This window comes from Rhinolophus hipposideros, assembly GCF_964194185.1.
Source record: "Rhinolophus hipposideros genome assembly, chromosome: 7".
NCBI lineage: Eukaryota > Metazoa > Chordata > Mammalia > Chiroptera > Rhinolophidae > Rhinolophus > Rhinolophus hipposideros.
In genome coordinates, this window is record NC_138053.1 from 93,738,494 (window position 1) to 93,759,757 (window position 21,264).

The 21,264-nt window shown below is 42.6% G+C and overlaps 1 protein-coding gene across 5 annotated transcripts in view; it reads left to right on the forward strand.

Annotated features, from left to right (window-relative positions):
• The window catches only part of CTNND2 (catenin delta 2), an 840,835-nt gene that overhangs the window by 451,083 nt on the left and 368,488 nt on the right, over positions 1-21,264 (forward strand). For all 5 annotated transcript variants that reach the window (XM_081054244.1, XM_081054243.1, XM_081054241.1 and 2 more), the window contains 2 exons: positions 4,369-4,541; positions 17,684-18,242. In XM_081054244.1, coding sequence (XP_080910370.1) covers positions 4,369-4,541; positions 17,684-18,242 — 732 coding nt within the window. The remainder of the gene's footprint in view (positions 1-4,368; positions 4,542-17,683; positions 18,243-21,264) is intronic.

The following is a 21,264-nucleotide window of genomic DNA, read 5'->3' on the forward strand; positions in this document are numbered from 1 at the left end:
GGCCCTTTTTGTGTTATTACAAAGTATGCAGTTTAATTAAGGCTTACTGGATTCTGGGGCTAGTGTTCAGCTAAAAGCAGGCAAGAATGAGCAATTCCAAACAAAGATTCTTTGAACCTGTGCAAACAAAATGAGTACATATGATCATGAAAACTAAAATATCTGGTTCATTTAAGAAATGTCTATACATTGCAGTGTGTGTGACAATATGACCTATAAGTGAATCTGAAATTTTACACAGAAAATTAACATGGAAGCCTTCCCACCTGCTGAGGTTGATCTCTTTTCCAGTGATGGTGGACCCCAAGCTTCCGCCAACCAATGCCTGGCGTCTCCAAGGGGAGGTTCCTTGGGGAAGTGCCACAATCCGATTGACTTCTACTTAGGGAAGACTTTTTCAACTTTAAAACGTCCATATGTGTACATGGCCTAAGGTGTGCTTTAATGTTAAATGAAAACAGCTCCTGGACTTGGAGATAGAAAATGAGGATCCAAGTCTCATCTTCATTTACCAACTGTATGACATTGGCTGACCTCTTAACTTCCCCATACCTCTATTTATACTTCTAAGAATAAGGAAAAAGATACAAGGGTGATTTTTCTCACAGGTTGCTATGTGGCCCTCTAGTCAATTCAATATATTTGAAAACATATTGAGATATTGGTATTGCATACAAGAAGATTTGCTCCAGGTATTTTTCCAGGATCGATGGCAGATCCCATGTCCTTTAACTTTGTAATTCCCTTGGAATTTCTCCCCTCTGTCCAGTTGGAACTAGTGTGTCAATGACACATACGCTTTTGAGTTTTACCAATTTATCAGAAAATGGTTTCACCTCCTCTTCCTGGCCTCCAGGCCTGAGTCATTTTGAGTAGATACTTGAGCTCAGCTTTGTCTCATGATGGAGAAGCTTCAGAATGGTCAAAGAAGTTGCTGTGACCCTTGGGTCAGTATCTCCGAAGTATGCATGCCAGAGTGTGTCAGAAGATACACTCCGTGACCTAAGAGGATGTTATGATCCATTGTTCCTCAATTGAAGTTCCCTCTGAAGCAGTTAACTGTCCTGAAAGCAAGATTCCACTTCCCTAGTTGGAATTTCAAGTCTTCATCTTCCTTTCCTCTCCAACACCCCAAAAAATCACATTGCCTCCATTGCCCACTAGATATACTTTGCATACTCAGGACTGCAGCCCAGTTTCACCAGTAGTTCAAACAACTTTTTGGAGAAGGAAAAAAGATCAGGACTTAAAGCACAAATCTATAAATGCTTTTGAAGTCTCTGGAAAATTGGTATTTTCTATCTCGATGCACAATAATGTAAATAAAGCTAATTAAGTGCTAGTCATATATAAATTTTACTTCTATTATAAGTAATTAAGCATTGTTCTATAATTTGAACCTTTTCCATATTTTCATATATCTGTACTTTCTAAAATTGGAATGAATAAATGCTGTTGATTTGAAACCTAGTGAGCAATGAAAAAATCATTCTAAAATGCACACAGTGTTTTGGCTACTGTCCTGACTGGTCTTTGCCAGGTGATGTGTCAATGTTGTAAAATGATGATATATTGCTCATTGTTGCAATTACCTTTGTCAGAGTACATCTAGCTTGCATGCTTGAGATGTGCGAACAAAGTAATGAGATAGAGAATCTTGCTTTGTTTTTGTTGAGTAGTGATCAAATGCGTGACTGAGTCTATAAAAGATGAGCAGAGCAGATTATTTCATGATGTGTATTTCAGAAGGACATAAATTGTATTTTTAGTTGAAATCCCTTTGACAAAGGACTCTAAATCTTCACCTTAAGGTCCTACACAGGGAGCATTTGTAGATTTCTGAAGGAAATTTTATGAATCTATTCCGAATTTATAAAATTGATTACCTTGCTAACTACATCTGTAATAAAGTTCGTCAGAGTAAAGTCATGCAATCTCTTTAAAAGGCAAATAGCTAGGACATGCAACTCTTTTGTTTTATAGATTACGTTAAACTGTTTCTATGAGATTAAAGATCTCATTCCATTTTATTGGCATTTCCAAAGGACTACACACTGTTGTATCTGTTTCAACTTTCACTGCTCTGGAGATGGATTGTCGTGGGGGAGAGGATGTGGCCAGGACTTGGGCAGAGAGCCCTGAGAGAAATAGCCCAAGTCAGTCTCAGTGGGCGGCCACACATTGTTGAATAGAATGGTGACCACCAGCCAAGAAGGGCCTTTGTTCTTCCTCCATTGCTCACTCTCCTCCATTGCTCACTCTCCTCCATTGAGCTGTCACCTTTCAGGAGGGTAGGGGACCAAGGGGAATACCATTGACCACAAATCTCACTGTTCTCCCAGTACCTACCTCTTTCTTCTCTTCCTTGCAGTTATTTCCCATCTGTCTCTGCCCTCATCAACCCCACCCCTTCCCTTCTAGAAGCAATTCTATATCTCAGCCTGCCCATCCCCTGGGCCTCTCAACTCTGTCTCCATGCCTGGAGATTTCCAGCAGTGGGGTCAGTATGTTCCTGGCATCTAGAATGAAACTCTCAGAATATGCACTCTCCATAGAGACATCATATATGTCTGGTGATTAGACCTGTAAAACCATCGCTATGTATTAAATGATTTTTTGCAGGCTATTGCAAACTTCACCATCTGGTATATACTGTTTTCTTGAGACTCTGTATCCTAAATTAAAAGAAAAAGAATTACAATTGTATTTTTGTTTTGCCCTTCATATTGAAATTAAGGCTGAAGGGAAACATTTTTATTTTGTTGCTTGACTTTTTTTCCAGAAACTGTAGAGATTCCAAAATACTAAGTCTTATTTCTTTTAGTTAATTGCCTTATTAGTCAATATTCAATGATGAAATATTTTCACATTGTTTAGAAGTTCCATCAGAGAATCAGAGGGATGGGGAAGATCTTAAATGGCAAAAATTATGTGAACCAATCAATGCTTTTTAAGAGCAGACACATTATAGTGGTACCTTGGTTTTCGAACGTAATCCATTCCGGAAGACCATTTGAGTTCTGAAAAGTTTGAAAACAGCCAACAGCTAGGCCTCAGGATCTTGCACTCAGCGGAAGCCACGTGACATATTCGACTTCCGAGGCATGTTCGAAAACCAAAGCACTTCTTTCCGGGTTTACCGCGTTCATAATCCGAAATGTTCGTCAACGGAGACGTTCGAAAACTGAGGTACTATTGTACTATGCAAAATAGGCTTATGTCACATCAACTCTGCAGTCTCATTTGAAATATAAAGCCAAGTTTTTTTCTTAAAAAAGAAAGAATAAGGAGCATGAAATTTGCTTACACTTACCAAAAATGATACTATTGTTTAAAACAGCCAAAGAGGGAGCTCTGCTTCACTGAGGCTGTCACTATGGCATAATTATGCCATAGTCAATGTGTATATAATTACCTTCCATCGAAAAAGAAGTAACTCTGTACTGCAGTTAAGATAACGTGAGAAAACTTGTGTTGCCAGGTCCTCCTCTCCCCATCTCACTCTGACACTCCGTCCCTTCTCCAACACACAATGGAAAATGGCAAGTCCACTTACACTCCTTATACTTCTTTTCATTTCCAAAGTGAGGATGAAATTTAATTAAAGAAAATTTGCTTGCAAAGAAAATGGGCGAACTCTTTCCAGGGTTTCACATACATAGAATGCAAGAAAATAAAACACAGTTTCTTATGCAAAGTATAATTAAACAATAAAGGAAGTGATTCTCACTTCTCCATCGCTTGCACTACCAGCCACTTAGTGGCACCCTTTTTCACAGAGCACACCCTTTTCTACTGTGCTCTGCTGTGGTGGCAGATTACTAGCCCTCAGAGATCATGTGAAATCAGGGTGAATTCTACAGTGCAGGAAGAGCTGTTAATATTTTAAACACTCAACCCTTCAGGCATTGATGTATTACATCACTATACAATAGAGTTGGTAACTGATTGGAATATTTTGAATGTTCTCCCATCCTAATAATTAAGTATGAACCACAATTATATTAACACAATTAACATGCACTATAAGGTAGATTTTTACATTATTTCAAATGTTTCTGATATTGTCTGGTCCAAAAATAACTGCTTGATTAACTAATTTGTCTCACAAGAAATGTCTCTATGTAGGTCAGGATGAGATCATTTGAAAATATCTACTCTTTGGAGAACTTCTAAACCTCCCCTCAAAAAAATCTCATTTAGGAGCTGGAGTCAAATTATATGGTCATTTTAGTTCTCAGAATTCAAAGCATAAATGGCTGGAATCGTGTGTGTGTGATAATTCTAGGCTACTCTCAATAAATAATACATGTCATTTCTGCTTCACTGAGGCTGTCACTTAACTGCTCTAAATGACTTTCAATGCAGGGCCCAGCCTGCTCTCCCAGAGTGCACTTCAGCTCAATTCCAAACCTGAAGGGTCCTTCCAGTATCCAGCCAGCTACCATAGCAACCAGACCCTGGCCCTGGGTGAGCCAGCCCCGGCGCAGCTCCCAGCCCGCAGCACACAAGCCCGAGGGGCTGGCCAGAGCTTCGGTCAGGTATGTGTGGGAACGGGGCCCTCTGCTGTGCTGGTCTGGTCGGTGGGCTCAGGAAACAGGCGGGGAGCAGGGCTCTGACATGGTCAGAGGGATCCGGCATGTCCCACAACTTACAAAAAATGCCCCGGTGCTGTCGGTGAAGGAAATGAATAATAAATTACCATTATGGAGTTAGGCTGAATTGTAAACAGGTTTTCTTTAGGAATAGCTGGGAGTTGCCCGTGCTATATTTATATTGTGCACATTTATCTGTGTGAATATGTGAATTACTATTTCTGTGTGTGCATGAGCTAGAAATCTGGCATACATCCGCATTTTATGCATGCACCTAGAACATTTTTTTTCCTCCTAAAAAATGCATAAAAATATTTGGGAGGGGTTAATCATATAAAAGAACATAATATAAAAGCATCATCAAGTACGTAGAACTATTCTGAAGGTAATTGGAACTAGTTTAGGAATAGTTACACTATGCTGAGTTTGATTTTGAAATGTGCCCTTAGTTGTTTCTTTAAGGTGTGCACTAGTTTTTATAGTTTCACTGCACAGACGTATTAGCTGTCATTCAAATCGCTACAGATTAATAGCCATTAGAAGTGGCTACTGATCTGAATGTTTTTTCCACAAAAGATGTAAATGTTGTGGTAGATAGATAGGTGATGGGTAAACATAGATAGATGACAGATAGATAGATAGATAGATAGATAGATAGATAGACAGATAGATGATGGTAAATAATATTTTGGTTTTGATAATTTTAGGGTTCAGGCTATATTCAGTCAACCCAACAGAATTAATATATTGGAGGACTATCTTGTTTTAAGCTATTTTAAGGTTATTTTCAGCAGCATAAAGCTCTTTTAATCTCTACTTTTGCTCTTGGAATGAAGAACCCACAGCCCTAAAAGCAACCCGTTCAGCTAATGAGTTGATTTCATCCTTTCTGCATTTACTGGGCAATACCTCTGCCACACTACCCACCACTGGCTCCTGTAACAACTGAAGCCAGGTTTGTCACCCTTTATTGTTAATATTCATCCATGAGTCTTTCCAACTGAACTGAAAGGTACTTGAGGGTAGGACCATTTTCATCTTAATTTAGCAGCTCCGAGCCATCCACGTGGCCCAAAGAAAGGTCTGCTGATGGATAGGAGACAAGGCACGTTAGAGTCAGAGTCACCATGAGGGGCCTGTTTTAAATGACATGGACAAAAATGAAGCTAAAGATGAAAAGTCTCATGCATTTCAGTTATTAAATTACTATCCCAGCAATAGTTTGAAAATATGATTGCTTTCTTTAAGCAACACTCTGTCTACTTTGACCGCATGGTGACTTTGACCTCATGGTGACAAGCTATAGTGTTTGTGAATAAAAGGGAGTGGCAAATCAATGTTCCACTGAGAAGAAGGGCCTGTCCCCCTGGAGACTCGAAGTGTGACCACAGCTCAGGTGATGTCTCCACTGGGATGGAGAAATGGTGGTGCTCCGGAGGGGAAGGACCTTGACGTCGTTGAGTCAAGGTTTTATGGGAGGACCACTGAGGCTAACCCTGGAACAGGGCGTTTCCCAGCTCTTTAAAAGCGCTGGTCCGTTCTACCTCCCTTACAAAAAAGTGAGAGGATGCATGAGGGACTATCTAAAAATGGGTTTTAATTTATTAGAAAAATTATTATATATATATAGATAGATAGATAGATAGATAGATAGATATACATTTATTTACTATATACACAAAGTGGTCCTTATTGTTTCATACCATACAAGTGTTATATAGTATTTAAAATATTGGGTAATCTTATTGGCATAGAAAATATTAGAATTTTTAAATATAATTTTATTTTATTCAAAGATGAAATGGAAGTTATGTGATTTCTTTATCTAGGTACAGATTATATATATAAATTCTTTGGAAGCAAAGAAGTGGGCCACAAGCCTTTTTTTAACCCTTATATCCAGCCATACTTCTAGGTCTGAGAAGCCACGGTCAGAAATGAGGCACCGTTTTTACTCAAATTAACCTATGAAAGCTATGAATTTAGCTTTTACTAGTTTTTAAAACTTTTAAGACATGTAGTTGGGAAAACAGTAAAGTTCTACCTTCTTTTATTTTTATCTTGAACTCATTTATTACCTGTGCTTAGTTTTTCTCATAAATATCGAAGACCTCTGTCATTTGAGCTGAAAACACTGAGTCAACCAAAAAAGAAAATTAGTATTCCCAAAGCAGAGCAATATGGGAAATGGAAATATCAACATGGAATAAAAATTCCAATCCCCACAACAGGCTGTACTACTACCTGTATTTTAAAGATTCGAAAACTCAAGCTAATCACATTTAGAGAAGTAGTCATGCATCATTTTAAGGTAGCAGCAGTAAGGATGGGAACAGAATCATGACTGAATTGATGTCTAATCATTCCAAGAGGGAGCATTTCATAGGCTTTATTTGTATATTGACCATGTCAATTAAATAAGTCTCCATCTTGAACCTATTGGGGGCGTACACATGTGGACAAGCAATGTGGTGATGTATCTACTGCCATCTTGGTGGAGTCCCACTTATGGGGTTAATTCTATCATCCACTAACCGCCATGGGAGTAAAACAGTAAAAGCCCTAAAATGATAAGATTGGGCCTCACGTTAAAAGTCTGCTTTAAAGGTTGATCGGAAAGTGTAACTAAGTTGTAAAGAGAGCAGAGCTCTGTACTTGCAGTCCTTGGGGTTGTTGTTTGAAGGTGTCTGGAATGTGCACGTTCAAAGTGATCATTTGGAGGCAAAGGTTGCTGGCATGCTCACTTGCCAGGCAGGTAAGTAGCATGAAGTCTGAATCCTCCGACCAGGGGGGTGTTCTGATCCACTCCATTAACAGGAGTGAGGCTGCTGGTGTGTCTGAAGCCTTTAGCTACTTTGCAGATGTCTCTACCGTGATTTCCTTTCAGCTTTAGTGTGCTGTGGCCTGAAAGGTGTGTTTTATTGAGCTCCTTATAGGTCCTGTGACTTCAAAATAATGCCAAAGAAATGCTGACCAAGTAAACCAGGGTTTTTACTCAGCAGTGAGCTTGAAAGTAGGCAGGCCACCTACCATTCCAATAACGTCTCCTTTGTTCAGGTTTTCTTCGGAACCCCTGGACTCCAGTGGTTTTGTGGAGCCCTAGGCTTCATTCTTTGCAACATTCTGAGTGGTATCAGTGTTCATTCCTTCAAGGCCAGATGAATTTTTTGAAGATCCTGGACTCATAAAGTACTGAAAGGGGCTAGTACACTTCAAATTCTGCATGACACATGCCAGACCAAGTTGATAAGGTCAATAACCAATTAGCAGAAAACCATTTCAGTTTTTGGTCTGAAACTGTAAAGCAAAATGGTTTTCTATTCTCGCTCATAAATCACATTGGGATGCAATTTTGAAGCAGTGTCATCAGTGTTCACAGATTCTAATTTCAGTTTTTAAAATGCTCCAGTTGATTCCCACAGTCGATGTTTGAGTGATCCCGACCAGGTTTGACGCCAGGCCCTCCTGGTGATACGCGCATAACCAGGATTGCCCCATGAATCAGTCTGAATAAAACCATGGGTCACAATACTTGTCATCAAATATTAGTTCTCTGGTGTTGCCCTAACTAAGATCTTTGAAAGCCCTTCTCCTCAAACTCTAGGATGAGTTCATGGGGTTAAGCTGCAGGAGAGAGACTAAGATCCTTGCACAGGAACCCCAGGCCTTTCCCAGAGGGAACGTGAGTCGATTTAGTCACTCTTTTTGCTGCTCAGCTACCCTGCAAGCTCCCTGCCCCAGCCTCTAACCAGGGCGTGTAGGTCACCCCAAAGCCTCTCCTTTCCCCCTCTAAGTCAGCTGGCCTTTGCGTGGCTCTTGTGAGTTGTCCCAGTCAAAACAACTGCTTTTCCAGTTATGCTTGTGTATCTCTGGGTTATTCTTTCTGCATCCAAGGTATTTATCGTGTGCCTACTGTATGGCATGAGCTGATGTTTCTGCTTGGGGTGAAGGAGGAAAGAAAACAGACAGAGTTCTTGTCCTCGAGGAACGTACATTCTAGCAGCAGCATGGGAACTCAGAAAATTAGCACAATGAATGAGTAAATTGCAAAGTTTGTCAGAAGGTGATGATGTCTGTGAGGAAGAAATAAATGCAGAAGAGGGTGAGCGGGATGTAAAGGGCAGGATGGGGTGTGACACAGTGGGGCCTCATGGAGAAAGGGACATTTGGACAAAAGTAGGAAGGAGAAGAGGGAGGCAGCGGTATGGCTTCCAGGGGGACAGCAAATGTGTGGCTCCCGGGTGAGGTGGCCTGGCACGCTGAAGGAACAGCAAGGAGGATGAAGTGGTTAGAGTGGCGGGAGGAGTTGTGAGGGGACGGGAGATCCCGTCAGTCATTGTCTTTTACTCAGAATGAAATGAGAAGCTGGTAGAGAATTGTCCGCAGAGGCACAAAATGGCCTGATGTATACGTTGAAAGCCTCATTCTGTCACATCACATATAATAATACCTTACAGTCAGTGGCATATAAATCTGTCTCTTTCCATCAGGTGGCCTTGTTGCAAGAGCAGAAACCTACAACATGAATCCCTATGTCCCCAGTAACTGGCCCAGGGTTCACCTAAGGTTTCCCGGGTTCCTCCAAACCCATCCTCATTCTCTATAATGAGACTGCAAAGGCTGTGCGTGATGAGACACTTAAGGAAACTGGCTGTCCTCCGGCTTGGTCTACTTTTGTTCAGGTACAGTTTCCTCTGGATTGTATGAAGTGCTGAACAGCAAACTTCTGGCACGGAGAAGTCACTCAAAGAATGTTTTTCCCCCATGTGCAAGCATCAAGTAGTCTCACCAAGCATTTCATCCCTCAAAAAAAACCTATGCAAAAAACAAAAAAAAATATACATCTGGGTAAAGCGCACTGGCAAATTAGTACAGAAACCTAAAGATTTTGGAACCACTTTCATGTTCTCCAGCAGAACAGAAGTAAGCATGTCTATGTTCATAGTTCCAGGGAAATGCATGCTTGCTGCAGGAAATTATAGATTGTATGATCGTTCCATAAAATAAAACTGAACAACAGTGGAGACTCTAGAAAAGCAATAAGCTTTTCAAGAAGTAAAATGTCCAATTTCTTTTTGGTCTGGCCTATCTATTTAATGTTGCACTGACTTTTATGTCTTAAAAGTCCTCATTTACGTTATGTTGTAATTATAAATATGCCGTCTCCTTACTTCTGCCAGAGGCCTATGTGTTTGTTGAGTTTGGAACATGGCTGATGGCTGTACTCTCGCATGCTATAGATATGGAGGTCAAGGAATTGGAGAAAGCTGTGGAGGATGGCTTGGCAGGCACAGAGACCCACGGGGTGCAAGGGAGGAGCAAATCCTATAGTAAACACCTATTTATATAGGAGTAAACACCTATTTACTGAGGGTTGGAACATAAGGGTTCTACAGACAACCAGGGTGACATCACTCCAGTTTGCTTAACTATGGGTGCAGTTGTTTACTTGTAATGAGAAAAGTCACTAATGAACTTGGGAAACACAACATTGCAGAGGTCTGTTTGTGTAGACTCTAGTGTACAATATACATTGTAGGGCATTTAGAGGAGAAATCATGTCATTTTGTATACTTTCCTTGGCATATTTGTAGGAAACTGCAGCTTATTTTTTTAAGAGAGTTTTCAGAGGATTACTTATTAGAAATCCTTTCTCATTGTTCTACTTTAAAATCTGCCTCCATTTTCTCTTTCCAGTACAAATGTATTTAATGTGGCTTCAATAACCGAAACATTTCTCATGGCAGGGAGGGTATGTATGCCTTTTACTATAACATTTGCTCTTCTGAGAAAATATTTGGGTTATTGAAGTCGTACTAAATGAGTCTCTTACTGAAATAAGTTTTGTGTAGTATACTTTTGCCAAAGCTCATGTTTCTAAGAAAGAGTTGCCATCAAGAAGTCCCTCCTTAAATATTCTTTAAGATCAATTTAAGTAAGACACTTATTTCATTGCTTTATTTTTTCTTCTATTTTCTTGACACTGGTAGACCCTATTAATGGCATATTAAATACTTTCAGAATATTTATTGATAATGACCCTAATTGTACTTCTACCCAAGGGACATCTGAGGGAAGGAAAAACCAGTAGCCAAGATGCATAACTTTATACCACGCTGTTTGTACTAGTGGCTTTTTAGCCCTGGGAAAATGGATCCACTACCGTCCCCTTCTATCTGCATTGACAGAGACAATAGGATTTGCAAGATCTCTCTCTTCCCCCCCCCCCCCCTCTCTCTCTCTCTCTCTCTCTCTCTCTCTCTCTCTCTCTCTCTCTCTCTCTCCCCCTTCGTCTCCCCACTTCTTTTTCTCCCCCCTTTCATAATATTGGGACCCTCATGCAAAGAGAAGCAGTGAGGGTGGTTTCCATTATTATCTCATGGTCCATTAAATTGAGATATTCTCATCTGAGGAAGGAATTCCTTCCAAGTGCCTTAGATTTTCAGTTACTTGAGTTTACTTTGCCCTGGGCACTACCTTTCACTGTCAGTGTGATGTCCCACCAGGTAAACCCAGCCCTTCTTTCCTCATCTTAGCCGTGATGACTCCAGAGAGGGTGTGAACTGTGCACAGATGCTGTCTTTGTACTTTATATTTCATATTAGTTTTTACCACAACCTACACTCCTCAGGGGAATCGCTAGACAAGGCACTTGATGATTTTACTTGGCTATTCCCAAAATCAAACGTTTTTTACAGTACCAGGATTTTCTCCCTGGGGAAATACTTTAAAGAGTCGCATTCTTTCTGAAAGACAGTTTTCAAATTTATCAACATTTGGGGAACAATGCTAGTAGTGTTGAAGCACATTTCTTTCACCCCACAGAGTAAGTTCAAGGGCACAGAATTTATTTGGGGATGTAGATTCATTTTAATTTCATTATGTTGCAGGAACATTTTATTTCATACCTAAGTAAAACTGTTTACATTTTAGAGTTAGTGATTTCTTGTTTCCAAGTTGTGAGAGTAGTTTTCCAAATTTGTAAGCAAACCTGACACCCTATGCAGACTTAGCCTAGGAGAGTTCAACAAATTCTCAGAATTTGTAATCAGCACATTTAGCTGATATTACTAAATCATGTTATCAGATAGTTCTGGTTTAGAAATGGATGTTTTAAAACATGTCATCTTAAACCATGTTCTATTTTTTAGTATTTAAAAGTTATTCAGGCTTCCTCACTCTTAGAAAGAGCAGTCTTCCGGATCATTGCTACTATTTTTTTGTCTGTCTGGTCACTACTTAACCCTCTCTGCTTTCGCCTTCCCTCACACACCAACCCGGGCTGCTTCCTCACGCTGTGGCTCTTCTGTGGCCTTGGCCCTGATGCTCTGACTTCCTTTGAAACGTACCCGCCAGCTTTGCTTCTCATGACATTGTTTTTGCCCAGGAGCAGGACTCCCCATGGTGACTTTAGTCACCACAACCAGGATTGTCTGCAAAGGGGAGACACCGGGAATTAGTAGGTTCGCCAGTCTGATGGTCATCCCAGAAAATGACAAGTGATGAGTCGGCTGATGGGAGACAGTCTGCTTACCCCAAGCCATTAAGCTCCCTCTGGGAAGCCACAGGGACTTCAGTTCCCTGTTCCTGATGCTGTGGGCCTGGCTGCCCAGCATTCTGGGCAAATATTCCTTCTGACCCAGAGTTAGGGACCCCACTGACAATTCCAGGACACTTGGCAGGTCTAAATGCATCTTCACAAAGTCTGCTCATACATCATGGACCTGCTTTTGAAAACACAGTTTTGCTCATTGACACTGCATTCTCATGATTCGAGGTCAAGATTCCTTACAGTCCAGATTGCCAAGTCTTTTGTTACCTGGCTGTAAGCAGTGGGTGTTGGTGTGGGATTTTTGTACTGCCAGGCCCCAAAGAATGATTACATAAGTTTCCAAGTTCAGGGAAAGTTTTCCCCTCTCCCCCATGTCGTTCCTACCCCCCATTTACAGAAGATACAGCAGGAAGGGATTTGGACACAACTCAGTTCTACATTGAGGCTGATGTCATGTTCTGGTCCATGAGCGTCATATTTTCAGGGGCTCAAACTTCCAGAAAAGAATGGTGTCATAATTGTGAGCCAGGTAGTACTCTGTACAAACAAAAATAGAACAATGGCAGATGTCCAAAGCAATGTCAAGGTGCAATACGCCATGGACGAGGCTTGCAGGGAGACCTTCACAAACAAACTCCTCATTTGTTCACAGAATATACAAGGCTCTTGTTAATGGTTTATTGACTTAATGAGCGAATTAATGCTTATTAATTGTTAGTTAATTAATTGTTAGTTAATGGCAATAATGTATATATTGCCTAAATTCCCATTTCTATATTATTTCCACTACGTGTTGAAAATACACCCTCCCCTTAAACACTTCTATAAAATAGGTGTAAATGCTCTCCACAGTTACACAGGAAGCCTCAGTCTACCACCTATGCACACGCAAACTCTTGCAAACATATAATATAAAAAATCACAACTGTAGGATATCCAAAATCTGGTCCATCTGAAACTTATATGTAAACTATAATGCAGATGGAATATTTCATTTGTAAGAGCCTTGTTGGGTTATGTGTATTGCTCATATACCATGAAAAACAAATTCCTACTTTTTTTTATTTACTTAAGATATAATCTGAATAAAATGTCCATAGAAATTGGAAGTAATATTTCATTTTTCTCTTGATACATTTTCCATAATGGGAAGCAAGAAAGGAATGACATTTAATGTGCCCCAAACTCTGCCTGTCAGAGCCACTCAGTCAGAGCAACTACCTGGCAATGGTCTGCTTCTTGTCAATGTCACACGGATGGGTTGAGATCAATTCAAAGAGCTGAACATGCAGACCCCACAGGAACTGTCCCTGTCAGTAGCCCATAGTGTGATGCAGGACAGTATTGGGGCCCAATATTCTCCAAATATATCTAAAAATTTTTATATCATTATTTTTCTTTTAAGGGTGTAATAGTCAATAAAAATATACATATATATTTCAATTCTCATTGCTTGTACACCCACATTCCCAAATATCGTTAAGGAAGAAGCATGGAATAGTCATTTATTTTTTTTAAGTTTTAGAATTCTAGTTTTAATATTGGATTTACAATTTTATAGTGTTCACATACTTTTAAGGTCAAATGGAGCTTCTGTAACCGTAAAGTTGATGCAATTCTATATATGTTGAACTGTGTTTATATTACTTGTAATCCAGTGACTTAGGTAGTCATAAACCATCCCACTCATTGTGCAGTAAACTTGAAGTGCAGCCTTTTGTTTCTCTAACTGGCCAAGAGCTGCTGAATGAATTACACAATGGAACAAAACATAAACACCAGAGTGAAAACAGTCTCCAGAAAGACCACTGTTTTTGTCCAACTGATGCTTAAAAACAGATTTCTCAGTTTAGCCAAAGAACCATTCTTAGACACTTGTTACTCCATGGGCCACCAGAATGGAGTATGACACCCCTGGATTATTTATTGTCCCTGTTAGTGGCCCATAGTGTGATACAGGACAGCATTGGGGCCCAATATTCTCCAAATATATCTAAATATTTTATATCATTATTTTTCTTTTAAGCATCTCATCGTCAATAAAGAAATCTCTTCTAGAGGTTATACAACCGTACAGTGCAGTAAGGTGGCCACTAACCACATTTGCGTACTTAAAATTAACTCAATTCCGATAAGTTAAGTTAAATCTGTGTTAAAATCTGGTGCATACATCTAGTCTATGTGTCTGGTGGCTACCACATTGGACAGGGAAGATATTAAACATTTCCAACATACTGTATCAGTCTTCAAGAGTAAATAAAATGTTATGTTTTTCTTTTTTTTTTCCACGTGAAGAAGTTATTGGCAACGTTTCACCAAGATGTTACAATATTTAGAAACATTTTTTTAATTGATTGCTGTATGTAGCCTATCAGAATATCTTGAGCTAGTGTGGCAGTTCTTGAAAATTCTACAGGTGTGGGGGCTGTTTAGGAAACCTTCTTAGGCAATAATATTCAGCGGAGTTAGCATACCTGGGCCTCGACAGTCCAACAGATTAAAAGGAAAATAAAGTATTTGCAAAATGTGTTCAAGGTTTCCCTAGCATCCGTGTCATTCTAATGTTTAACTATTAGAATACTACATACCTTGGTAAACTCTAGTACTTCTTTTAAGTACTTAAGCATTTATTTTATTAGAAGTCATGCTACCTGTAATAGCATCACTAATGTCTTCTAGGGTTATTATGAACATCATATATTCAAGACATAACAAAAGGTGTTTGTTCTGTTGTAAGCAGGGGGTCTCCTGACAGCCTGGAGGTTTCTTTCTCCTCCTTATGCTCCTATGGGAAGACAGTTACAAAAATTCGTGTGGAAGTCTATTCCATCTCTCAGGCCCCAGGAGCACTTCGGAAGAAAAGTGGGGGAAGAGCTAACTGTTTGCACCTTAGCAGTGGTTCTCAGACCCCCTGGAGAAAGTTAGAAATGCAGACTCCCAGGCCCACTCCGGCTCCTGAGTCAGAATCTCTTGTTGGTCAGTGGCTTGCACACTTTAGTGAGCACTATAATCACCTAGAGAACTTGTTAAAACACAGATCCCTGGGCCGGTCCCTCCGAGTTTCGGACCCAGTAAAGGCTGATGACACTGGTGTTAATGTGCATACTGGCTGCTAGAGCAGGGACCCACGAAGGCTGGAAAACCACCATGCTCGTGAGTTCATGTTCGTGCACATGGAATCACCTAGTGAGCTTCCAAAAAGCCTGGTGGCTGTGTCCCACCTGCAGAGATTCTGAGTTAAATGGCTCGTGTAGAGCACAGGTACCGAGATTTTATTTCGAAAGCTCCCTGGCGATTATATCCGGCAGCCAGGTTTGAGAAGCTTAGTCTGTACACATCTTGCTCAGAACTTCTTCCAGGAGAAAAGCAAAAACTGGATCTAAGCACCCCCATGACTCTGGGTGATGCTGGAATATATCTCTGAGGTTTGGGGTATTCACAGCAGTTCTGCACGGTTCATCCACCATCTTCCACATTGCAAAGCCTTGAGACCACCTTTATCAACCATCTTTTCATTCATTCTGTAAACATGGGTGGCGTCTCTGAGATGAATCAAGCTGTGCTGTGGTTTCTAGAGACACATCATTGAACAAATCATGGAGCTTTCATTTACTTTCCCTCCTACTGTTACACTCAAAATAATTGCTCTGTGGTGTTAAAGAAAAACCACAACTGAACAGTAAAGTGGTAAATACAGATTTTATTCAGAAAAAAAAAAAAAAAACCAACCGATTGCAATAGGAGAAAAGAGACCTCATTATAGAACTGGGCTCAGCATAGAATACAGCAAGGAAAAGTGAATTCATAGCAGAGGACCAGGGTGGGGTCAGTGGGCAGAATACTACTAAGAGGAGACGTCAGGGGGAAGGGTTTCTGGCTAAAATGACCTAACAGGATTCTCGCCGAAGGCAGGCCAGGGTGATGAGACAGCATCTGGGAGATGGTGGAGGAGGAGGAACATGGTCAGATATGGGGAGGGTGATCAGACATGGAGAGTGGAGGAAGCTGGCTAAGCAGACTTAGCGGGATTTTTGCTAAGACCGGACAATGTAGAGATGAACACAAGCCCAAAAATCAGGGCCTAGGGGAGAAAAGAGTCCAGAGGGGTTTGACTAGAGTTTGGTCAAGGAGAGAATACTTGTCAGTGGATACATATAGACACACACACACACACAATGTCTTTCAACGAACTTTTTCCCTTTGTTTCCAGGCTGCTCTTTAAGGAGATTTTCATGTTGCTCAATTAACTCCCTCAGATTTTCACATGAACCGGATCTCCCAGATAACATTTGAAATGCTGTGTATGTGCCGATGAAAGTGCCCAGTCTGTTATTTGCCGATTGCCATTCCAAACCCGGTGGAGAGGCATAATTGAAACTTTTAATGGGCAGCATCTGTTCCGGCTCTCTGGCTCCCCCTTCCCTTCATCTCACCAGCTTCCTCCTCCCCAGCCAATTCCCATCCCGAATTTCAAAGTCTTCCTTCCCAGCTTCTGTCTCTGAGGACAATCCTACCCCCTTTTCATACCCGCCTGCTCTCAAAAACCTTTCTGCTCTTTGGGGAAAGCCTGGAAGATCCCAGACCTCCTGCCCAGAAGTGCTTAACAACGTAGTGTTTTCATTCGGATGCAAATTTGTCTCTGGACAAGATTCAAGGAAAGTGTTCTCCCCTCCAACGGTCTCCACCCCAGCCCTTGTTGTCTTTTGTGTTCTTGTAAATAAATGAGAGGCAACTGGCTTTCAATTTAAAGACACAGCTGCAGGGGGCTCTTAAAAGCGAGTGGGGGCCGCGGGGGAGGGGTAAGGAATGGATGCTGAAAGATGTAGAGGCCAGCGTTAAAATCTAGAAAAGGGAAGCTTTTTTTCAGTCTTTTCATTTACAGTTGCTCTGGTTTCTCTAGAAATGCTTTAGAAAAAAATACGGAAAGACCAAGCGTTTTTATTCCAACTTACTATTTCTCCTTTCTTGTAACTTTTCTTGCCCCAAAAGAAGAATCAATGCGACAATGGCCGCAGAATAAACCCTGCCAAGTACGTGCATCCCTGTTCTTTCTTGACGTTCTCCAGATACGTGCACAACGTAGCCAGTTCGGGAGGCAGACCCTGTATCCAGGGAAATAAACTCGGAGGAAATGAGTTTCACGCCAGAATCCCTCCTTAAAACTAAGTGATCGCGATTGCCCTCCAGTCGATCACGGCGGCCCTGTCGGGTGGCCTTTTCAAAACTTTACTAATGCGACGCCTCTGCTGTTCCAGAAACATCTTAGCGGTGTCACCAGAATGCTGCCCCGTGCTCCACACGTGACGCCAACCCCACTGTCAGCCGGCGGCCTTTGCTAGTTGGTGGTTCTTTCCGTGCGAAAAGCCCCTGCGGGAGAAGCCCGAGGGGCGTGTGCGCGTGGCTCCCACGCGCGGTTCTGCGGGAGGCGGCCGGGCGCCCAGTTCCCCCCCTCGCCGCGCGGGGGCCGGGCGGGCCGGGCGGGCGGGGCCCTGCGCTTCCCCGGCTAAGCGCGTGTTCTCTGCTCTCCCGCGCACAGGGCACCACGAGCCGCGCGGGGCACCTGCCGGGGCCGGAGCCCGCGCCCCCCCCGCCGCCGCCCCGCGAGCCGTTCGCGCCCAGCCTGGGCAGCGCCTTCCACCTGCCGGACGCGCCGCCCGCCGCCGCCGCCGCGCTCTACTACTCGAGCTCCACGCTGCCCGCGCCGCCGCGAGGGGGCTCCCCGCTGGCAGCGCCGCAGGGCGGCTCGCCCACCAAGCTGCAGCGCGGGGGCTCGGCCCCCGAGGCCGCCGCCTACGCCGCGCCGCGCGGCTCCTCGCCCAAGCAGTCGCCCAGCCGCCTGGCCAAGTCCTACAGCACCAGCTCGCCCATCAACATCGTCGTGTCCTCGGCCGGCCTGTCCCCGATCCGCGTGACCTCGCCCCCCACCGTGCAGTCCACCATCTCCTCCTCGCCCATCCACCAGCTGAGCTCCACCATCGGCACGTACGCCACCCTGTCGCCCACCAAGCGCCTGGTGCACGCGTCCGAGCAGTACAGCAAGCACTCGCAGGAGCTGTATGCCACCGCCACCCTCCAGAGGCCGGGCAGCCTGGCAGGTAAAGGGCTCGCCGCCCCGCTTCCGTGGGCGCGTCGTGGGGTGGCCGGCGCGCGGGCTGCAGGCCGGCAGCTGGGCGTGTCCGGGGCCCAGGGCCCAGCACCTGCAGGACAGGGAGCACGCCAGGGCGTCCCCGGGTTATGTTAGCAGCGGCACTAAAAGAGCCCACTTCTTTTTGGAAAGTAATGCCATCTCTCAAACTCTTCATTCCTACCCCCCTGTCAGAAGACTAGGACATTCATCAAATTAAGTCAAATCTAGGAAAGAATTCCATAGACCTGTTGATTGTATACAGAAAAAAGAGCAGAGTAAGTGAAACTCACAATATTTGTATGATCGCCTATAGTTTTCCACACTCAGTTGTGGAAGAAAGTAGTGGATTTCCCCAAAGCAGACATCCAATTTACATAGATGTGAATAGGAGTGAAAAAGTAACAATGAGGAATTGCCTTTCATTTTTACTACTTTGTCATGACTGGAACTTATTGTATTTTGTCTAAATTTAGTCACTGGAAGAAGTAAAGGACTCCCCCATACCTACCATTTAATTTACACAGATTCTAACAGTGAGGGGAAAGTAACCAATAATGAAATCCCTTGAATTTTTGCCGGCTGTTATAGGGTTGGGGTGGGAAGAAACCTACTTTGCTCTGCCAATGCAGAGGAAGTGAAATGTCTGTGGTGGTTTTGTCCACCAAAGACCAGGTTGAGCTGGTGACTGTCTGCTGGGATAGATAGCCCCGTATGTTCAGCGTGAACAAACACTATGATTGAAAGACTAATGTGTTGTCTCCTAAAACACCTGACAACTAGCCTGGATTTACTGCCGATTGTTTTCCTTCTTATGAAAGTATTTGGTAATTGTGTCACTCTAGTAACAGATGCTGCACTCGTGTTTCCTTTCCTGGCATACATAGGTAACCGTGAAGAGAAATAGGATACGGATAGGACCCTGTTGCATACACGAGGCAGGTGTCCAAGGGCGTCTGTAATTCCGCACAGTAATTGCTGGTGTGGACTGGGCTGGCATAGCAAGGTGCAGGCCAGAATTCCGCCACCCCCAAATCATGCCCAGCAAGTTTACTGAAATTACAATACTATTCCCTCTCACTCTCTTCAATAGAATTCTGGAGGTAGCTGGTCATTAGTGCCAGTCTGGCACCAGTACCAAAATATCTGGAAGGCAGGGACTAGGGAGAAGTGTGGTTGCAAGAGAGGGCTAGGTGACGTGTATGGCAACTTTGTTTTATAAGTTTATAAAACAAGTTATTAATCATTCCAGGGAGTGGGGAACTAGTAGAGCTTGCAGGGGACTAAAGAGCTGTGACACTCTTCCCAGCCACCACCTGGAACAGGAAACTGAGGCCCAGAGAGTCTAGGCTAAAGGCCGTTTCATTTCCTGCACAGACCTGGGGAGAGAAACCAGGAGTCTTAGCTTCCAGCTCTTTGTCACACTGATTATACATGGTAAACTTGTTCTTGTTCCACTGTATGTATCATTTTAGTAAAAATAGGAAGTATGGATTTGGTGGAGAGGTTGGGGGCGTGCAATTGGAGCACAGAGAGAGCCCCACAGCTCCTTATGTCACTGAAAGTAGGAAGAGGCTGTAAAAGGAAAGAGGTTGTGAAAACCACTTTCACTCTAGTACCTGGACTGAAGGTTTCTGGGGTTTGATGTTGGCTGTGTGTGTTGGGGCGCTGGAAGGCATGGGCCAGTCAGAAGAGAACTGCAGTCCGTCAACACAGTCTCTTGTGCCTTTGTTTCCCTCCCCATTTCCATCTGTTCCTCAAATTCTTCGACCATATTTCATTTTTGTTACCTGGTGACAAAAAAATAACCAACATGCCGTTGAAGGATCTTAATTTTAGAGCTACAATGAACACTTGTAATGTTTGAATTACTTTATTTAAAATGCATGCTTTTCAATATTCATTTGAAAAAAATTTTCATGCAAATTGCTGCTGGCAGATTTTGAGTTTAAGATTATAACTCTGCATAAATAGTTGGGTTGCATAAGATCATATGCCCCATTTAGATATTGGGAAACTGTGGCCCAGAAAAAGCTTGGGAACAGACTACCATTTGTGAGAGATCAGGAATATTGGAGCTTTTGGACTCCACACCTAAATCTGTGTGCTTGATACCATTCCAGGCATCGTAAAGTTGGGAGCCATCCGGTTTGCTAATTGAAAGCACAGTTAACATCAAGACTGAAAAATAGCTTTTGGATTTTTCAGGGTTGTGATTTTGGAGATTTGTCACTGAAAACTAGCATGTGCGAGTACAGAATTAGTAGTAACTTTCCCTTTTGAATGAATTAATTCATTCAATAATTATTTATTAAGCACCTCTGAGTTACTGACCCTGATTTAGACCCTGGGGATATAGTAGTAATCAATATCAACCAATATTCCTGGCCTCATTTCAAATGGAGAAGACAGAAAATCACCACGATAAATATTTTTGGTAGAGAGGCCAGGGAAAGCTCTAATTAGAAGGTAACTTTTGAGTCAGTCATGAAGGAAGTAAGGGAGTAGGCCATATTAATATCTAGGGAAAGGAAGTTCTGAACAGAAGCAACTGGAAGTTCAAAGGATGGCAAATAGGCATGTGTCTGACACGTTTGCAGAACAGCTGGGAGACCAGTCGGCAGGAGCAGAGAGAAGGAGGGCAAGGAAATGACATGAGGTCAGGGAAGTGACCAGAGGGGGGCCTTGTAAGTCGTGATGAGGACGTGGGGATTCTGGCTGTGCTAAATCCAGGAGCCATAAGGATTGCAGCGGAGACATTACCCAATGTGATTTAGTTTGTAACAGGGTCTCCCTGGCTGCTGTGTGGAGAATACATTGTAGGGAATCAAGGGCAAAACAAGAATACTAGTGGGGAGGTTCTTGAAGTAATCTAAGCAAGAGATGATACGGCATGGCTCAGGGTGGTGGCACTTGAAATCACGAAAAGTATTGTAATTCGGGACGTACATGTATATATGGTAGAGCTGACTGGATTTTCTATAGACTAGGTG